Source organism: Astatotilapia calliptera, chromosome 8 (assembly GCF_964374335.1).
Source record: "Astatotilapia calliptera chromosome 8, fAstCal68.1, whole genome shotgun sequence".
Classification (NCBI taxonomy): domain Eukaryota; kingdom Metazoa; phylum Chordata; class Actinopteri; order Cichliformes; family Cichlidae; genus Astatotilapia; species Astatotilapia calliptera.
The window spans coordinates 17,231,430-17,238,599 of NC_137429.1; the positions used below are offsets into that span (position 1 = coordinate 17,231,430).

At 39.1% G+C, this 7,170-nt stretch overlaps 1 protein-coding gene across 1 annotated transcript; it reads right to left on the minus strand.

Moving 5' to 3' along the window:
• Positions 1 to 330: 330 nt before the first annotated feature.
• On the minus strand, positions 331 to 6,965 carry LOC145430530 (putative carbonic anhydrase 5). The gene is made up of 4 exons (XM_080305752.1): positions 3,315 to 6,965; positions 3,022 to 3,226; positions 1,770 to 2,023; positions 331 to 733 (listed from the first exon to the last, which is right to left on the minus strand). Exons 1-4 carry the CDS (start codon positions 3,510 to 3,512, stop codon positions 566 to 568), a joined length of 825 nt encoding a protein of 274 aa, XP_080161878.1. The 5' UTR covers positions 3,513 to 6,965; the 3' UTR covers positions 331 to 565.
• Between the last annotated feature and the right edge of the window lie 205 nt (positions 6,966 to 7,170).

Sequence of the window (7,170 nt, forward strand, 5' to 3'; positions counted from 1 at the left end):
TTAACAGAATGAGCATTAGTCATAATCATTGTTAACAGGTACCTCTATTAGAGCACCTTCCATCAAAGCACTTCTTACTCTGTTGACTTATCTTGAAAAAGTAACTTAAGGTCAGTCAGATTTACAGTATGCTTAGCATGCTCCAGGAAGTACTGTGCCTTCTACCATAGCTGGTGAACAATGTACTGCTGTAATGACCTAATGCAAGAAAACAACAAAGCAGCTTAATTGGAGTAAGTTACCTGTACCTCAATGTCATAGCTTAATTGTTTAACTTACATTTGATATACTGTGCATGTGTTTTTATCCAGAGTGACATAAAACCGTGTATTGTAATGATTAAAAAAATAGATAAATGTATCAGATTCACATTAACATAGCAATATGGATCCATCCTGCCTTGTTTTAATTGTTCAGGCTGATGTTGGTGGTGTAATATTGCAAGGAGATTACAGGATGATGGTATCATGAAAAACTAAGGCCTGTAGCTTTAAAACCACTTTCCAAGCTAACATATAAAGAAATTAATAAGTGCAGTACAATATATATTTTTCACAGCAGTTCATCACAGGTCCAAATTATATAAAATAGACACAGAGGCATGCCAGCAGCAGAAGACATAAGAGAGGTCGAGAAGCACTGGATGCAGATTCACTGGTCCCGTGGCCACTGGCAGGGGCTGTGTGGGCCGATAGACATTGAAATATCCTGTTTGCTTGGGGAACATCTTGATCTAGTGGATAAGAATGAAAGAAATCCTTTGGGACACATTTAAATATTCACTTGAAAAAAGTCATATCATTATTTGATGTATATGTTCCTGCACTGGAATGCACGCTCTGGTTTATTGTTGCAGAAGTGTAGCCTGTAATCTGCTAGCTGTTGAAGCCTGTCATGGATGTCTCATAAGAGTTGATGAAGAGGTGAAATCACGTGATGCATGTACAGATTGCCAAAGATTATGTTGAACTGTTGAAGACAGTCACATGTTTTTCCTCTTCCTGCCCAACACTGATTAGTGATATACTGAGAGCAGCTGATTTCACAGATAACTGAAAGTGTCATTCACACCAGAGGAAACTGAGCAGGTGAATTGCTTACATTTGAGTGTACTCTGTCATAGATTATTGTGCTGTGATGTAGTTTTACCATTACTCTAGCATTAATAAAAATTATTGCATCTTTTTTTACAATAGTGCAATGACAAAAGTGTTATTTTTACATTTTTCATGCTGGTATTGAGAGGTGCTTTGCTTTTAACTGTGTGTCGTTAAGGTTGACTATCACAATAATACTTGATCTTGGTCATTGAATTTGTCTTTTGTGGAGACTTGATATGCATTTACTTGATAACTGTGCATTACAGTTATCATCACTCTCTCAGTGATGCTACAGTGATGTTTGCTTCAGTGAGTTTGGGTACCAAGGAAGAGTTTGGACCCGGATTACTAATGACAACAGACTTAAGTGCCTGACCAGAATATCAAATGAAATGCACATTGCTGACTCTCTGTGATCAGTATTATTACTCATTATTTCAAGTTTATTCATTATTTCAAGCTGTTGGCTCAAATGTTTAAAATGTCTGTGTCACAATTCATGTTCTGAGCCTTCAATACCAAGGGAATACAGTCATTTTAATCACTGTACATAGGTATGTCAGCCATGTATATTATCATTCCCATTTTGCTTCATCTGTATGGCATACCATACAAAGGTCTCAAGGCTAGCAAATTACCTTTTTAAAATGGATGATGGGTAAAACTTACCAGGTTTAAGTCCACATTGACTGACTCTTTAAAGACTGTCCAGACAACTGCTTGGTTGCATAAAGGTGTGGTTAGGGAGCCACTGTAGCGGTAGTAGTCATGCCGGTTCACATTGCCAAGCAAGTCATCAATGGAGATCTCATATGTGACCATCACTGTTGTGCCTACAATGAAGCAAAGATGCACAACATGTGGTGATCTGCTTGGGCCCTGATTCAGAAGTTTGCTTTCCTGTTCAACAAAGCACATGTGTGCTCACTGATATTGTGTATCTTTGAGAGATAGCTGGTCAGGTTTTCCAGAAGTCTGTGTTAGATGTTGGTGCTGATGTAGGATGTGTCTATCGAGACAGTTATATTGGATAATTAGAAAGAAACTCAAATATATGGGTTGTAGTTTAACAAAGCTAAAATAAAAACTAACAAAAAAACAGAAACTTACTGTTCCTGATCCAGTACTCCCATGAGAGCTACTCAAAGTGCTCCCATGAGAGGTGCTCTTGGTAGTAGGGATAGACTGGAAAATCGACATTAAGAGAAACTTTTAACCCACAACTCACAAAATGATATTGGAAATAACAGCGAGCTTTCTTTATAGACCTAACAATCGCTTCAGGCTTTTTTGAAAGCCTTGATTGAGTTTAAAAATCAATCAAGTGATTGATTTAAAAAAAATAACATATCATACAGAAGTATATTATTTTTTACGTGACTTTTTAAAATCACAAAGATGCTCATCACTTCTGTAGCTTAAAGCATCTCAGATAATGACTGCATAATTATGACCACAGTTTTTGTCTGACATTGATAATGCAAAGTATTTAGGAAAATGATTAATCATCTTTATTTTCACAAGTATTTCCCCATGAAAAGACAGTTGAAGTGTTTATTAAAAATATGACTTCAAAGCGAGCCATATGTTAATATTGCTAATGCCAGAGATTTGTATATTTTGTGTATTTGAGAGATGTTATTTCACTTTTCTCAGATTTGTGTGGAATTCTAATGATCAAATATAGAGTGCAAAAAAGTTTTTTCTCCTTTAACTATTAGGAATGGATTCCCATCTGTGATATTACAACTGTCATCAGCCGCCAGCATGAACTGCACTGTTAATCAGATAACTCTAAGACGATGACACTGAGTGTCTGAGACAGTGATCACATAACTTGGTGCGTAGGACAGGTAGAAATAGAAACTATTTTGTCTTACTTATTTTCTTCTGCCCTGTTCACATTGTAGATCCCTTCAGAAATTCGAGTGTAGTGCAGATTTAGCTTTCTTTGAAATACATGGAATGTGTATCATAAGCCAAGTGTTTGACAACCAATATAGCATATATACTACTGTTAACAGCTTAACTTCCCCAGGTTTTACCTCAATAAAGACTCCCAACATTGCCAAGCCATGTAGTGCCTCATCCAGGGTTAAATCCTTTCTCTTGCTTACAATGTGCATCTGGACAAAAGACCAACTTAATGGCATGGAATATAAACAGGCTAGGTGTTTGGGGAAAATGCTTCAGATGCTTAATCTTTGTCACTACCTCCATTGGGTATCTTTTTGAGTCCACAGTATGCTCTGAGCCTTCAGACGTATCTGATGTGTCACCCCAGTGGAAGTGGAACTGTAGGATGGTATAGTCATGGCCCAAACCTCCTCCTGACTCCTCCACCAAATTTTCCACCAGTACACACTTCACTGGCAGTTGTTTGACAACACAAGAAAAGAATACTACAAACATACTCTTTTGATTTAGTTGAAGAAGATTGGCATAATAATAATGTAAGATGCTGTAATAATGTAAATAAGAACCTTTATATTAACCATGTCCAAAACAATTGCGAATGATTAAAAAAAAACCCTTCAAACTTGAATGGCCTGTGTTGGTGATGTACTTGATAGTGTGGTTGTTATCAAAATGTTTAAATACAAAGGCATCAAGATGGCTGTCCGGCACAGCATTGTTTTTGTCAATGTTGATGGGTGACTGGTGTGTACTGCTACAGTGGGAGCCAGGCAGAAGCTGCCAAGAAGGTGGAGTGTCAGCTATTTGCAGAAAACATTTTCAGTCAAAATCCTGATCTCAGAGTATTTTCAGTATAAAACTCTCCTGATAAATGTGCTGATACATACCACAGTGATGTGGATGATAACACCATTCATCTGAAGAATGGAAAAAGAGTCATATATGTAATGTGCCAAATCAAAGTCATAAAAATGTATCAATCATTTATGTTTTTTTCCAATTTACAGGAAGGTAGAGGAGTTCCAGGGGAGGCATACACATTACGTTCGTGCAGAGGTTGTGTAGGTCGGTAGATATTATTCAGGTGTGTTTCCATGGGAAACTTCTTAATCTAAGAACAGATTACCAAAGGCTAGGTTAAGGTTAACATCAGCTAGCGCCCTGGCAGCACAGACATACACTCCCTAAAGCAGTGACTGTGACTGAAAAAGCCTTGCTCATTCAGAAAGCCTGTACTTTTTTGTAAGAACAAGGAAACATACCATTAAAAAAAATCACAATAGCACATAGAAAATGTATCAAATGTTTTACATAGAAAATATACAATTTTAAGGGAAAAAAAAAAGTTCATTTTAAATTTGATGACGGCAACAAATCAAAATCTAGACTCAAGGCAGACCACAGCACCCAGACTCTTTTTTAAGACTCCAAGCTGCTGTAATAGATTCAGTATAGTTCTATATAGTATATGGAAATATGCAAGGCCTTCACTGGAAAAGATGTTGTCCAGATGGGAAAATATGTCACTTTTTTAAACATGTGTGATTTCTCCAGATTATCCAGATCTTTTGATGACATTATGCACTGTAGATGACGAGATATTTAAATATCTCCCAGTGTTATGGAGAAGAACATTACTGAGATATTAAACTGGTTTTTGGTGAGCATCTGCCAATATTTGCTTCTGAGCAACTCTGTCTGTCAAAGATATTCTTTTTATATATATTCTAATCACCTGTTTCTATTTAACCTAGCAGCAAAATCCTTTTCCAGCTGTTTTCTTGTAGTACCATGTACTTTTTGCCTTTTGATGATGATGAGATGAGATAGTCTTTATTTGTCAGTTGCAGGTCATTTGCCCACAACCAAGATGACAGACCTTGCCGACCGTACATACAATACAAACATCACAATGGGGAGACAGGTCAGGCTAGGTAGCGAGGAAAAAAAACATCAAAATGTGCAACACAGAAGGATAATACAGGAATGCACAGGTATCAACACACCATAACACAATAAACACAGACAAGCAACATGGGAAAGTGTTCCAGTGTGTACATCTGATCTGGGACCGCTGCAATCTTTTGACTGCGCCTCCAGCTGACCCGATGTCCACATCAGAGGGGAGGTAAGCGTTGGAGGTGGCGTTGGATAGGGAGGGTGATGTGTCAGTGAGTGATCAGTATAGTGCGTGTCCATAGTTCAGCTGAGACAGTGTCCTTCGCCCCGCCAGGCTAAGTAAACAGTCTTCCAGCCAACCCAGGTGGCCTTGCATGGAATGGGAAGGAACAGACTCAACACAGTCGTTATCAGGGAGTTTTTGTTCGGCTCCAGCCTTGAGCCCACAGCTGGCGCCGAAGGGGTAGCCGGATTATGATGGTAATTTTTCTTTTGCAAACAACTCATGAGAATTTCAAGCTGTTTTTAATACTCTGACACTGGTCTCTCAATCTCCCGTTAATAGTTTCTCCGTGATGTTATTAGCCGTCGATTCTGTGGTCTTGTCACTCTTTTTGCTCACATAGCAGATTCTGAGACCTCACAACTGCAGCCAACTGATCCGAGATGTAGCTTCTGCCCAGAGATGTTGTTCTGAGTTGATTCTTTCCTCATGTAATCCAACATACATACGCTCAAAGGTGTTATTCTGAGCATTCACTGCAGTCGTAAGCGCCTCCAAGCTCTTAACCATGCTGCCTTCAGTGAGCCCTTTCTGAGAAGTCGCATCTGTCGTTTCAATCCCAGCGGGCAGCCTTGTGGGGGTTTGAACAGCCGGTTCTGCTCTCTTAATTCTCCGATAAGCCAGGGCCAAGCCAGCTCCGATCAGCCAGAACCCTGTTATCATGGTTCCGAATAGGTAGATATCTTCAGCGTCCTCGATCGACAGTCCCGCCAGGCACACGATCCTCTGCCACCCGTCCATCGTGTATCCGACAGGGAAAGTCCCTCCAGGGCACTCGGGTTCTCCCGAGCCCAGACTTCTCGTTAAAGGGTCTCAATAGCATTCAGAGACCAGTTGATCAAATCCATAATTCTCTTTTAGGTTTTAGACACAGACTGTGAGAGGGTGTTCCAGGGAAAGTAATACAAAAAAGACACGAGACTAGACAAGGACATAAGAACTAGCAGGGAAGATAAGGGAGAGGAGAAAAAGTGTGTCCGCCTCCTCCGAGAGCCAAAGAAAGATTCAAATTGGGATGTTGCCGTCATCCCAATTTGATTGACTGACGTTGTTGCCATCAAATTAAAAAACTGTACGCACACATGTCCTCTGAGTGTTTTAAGAGATTTTTATACTGGTTGATCCTTTAAGTTAAATTCAAAGAGTCATGCATCTGCTGAGCCACCAGACAAGTCTAGGGCTTACATAGACATATGTGCGCCTCACTATCTGCAGTTGGCTGGTAAATAATCAGGTAGATAAGTTGAAAAGAAAGACTTCACTTGTCATTCTGTTACTTTTGCATGACTCGGAATTATCTGTTTATCCCACACAGTCACGTGCCGTTTGCGCAACATTTTCACTTGTTGACAGAGTCAACAGAAAAAGACATAAATAAAAAGGCATGATTATCAAACACAATAATCAAGCAGACACCAGCATGTACCAGTATGCTCCATCAGTATGTCACCAGTAAGTCTAGAGCTGCATGTCTGCACATTTCAGTGATTGCTTCTGCAACTGTTTGTAAATCCAACACAAACAGAAGGATTCCATTTGCCATGAGTCATTTACTGGTCGAGCTATTCAGTAGGATTAGCAGTAATTAAATAATTAAATAATTTCTAATCCACATTAATTAATATAAGAAGCTTTCTTTTCAGCATTTTCTCATATCATATATATTTGTTTGTTTGTTGTGTTGTGTTAAAAGGAGGAAGAGAACATTCATATTTGCAAATCCCCTTAAATTCACTAAACACAATCTTTGCTCCTCTTATGCTAAAGAGAACTCACCAGTTCACTGTTGGCGTGGATTGGCTCATGAAAGATTGTCCACACGACTGCTTCGTTGCAAGCAGGCGTTGTCAGGGAACCCATGTATTGGTAGAACTTTGAAACCAGTTTTGTTGCTTATTTAAAAATAGCAGCGTGAAGTCTGGGACATACTGACATTTATGAAAAACCCAAGTACAGCATATCCATCTGGAT

What these genes read in the sequence shown, in the direction of transcription:
- LOC145430530 (XM_080305752.1), bottom strand. Translation starts at nt 3,512, where the DNA reads ATGTTTGTAGTATTCTTTTCTTGTGTTGTCAAACAACTGCCAGTGAAG. An exon ending in CAAAAAGATACCCAATGGAG is followed by an intron (nt 3,227 to 3,314) that starts GTAGTGACAAAG and finishes TCTTTTGTCCAG; the next exon opens with ATGCACATTGTAAGCAAGAG. An exon ending in ATCTGCACTACACTCGAATT is followed by an intron (nt 2,024 to 3,021) that starts TCTGAAGGGATC and finishes AATATCAGTGAG; the next exon opens with CACACATGTGCTTTGTTGAA.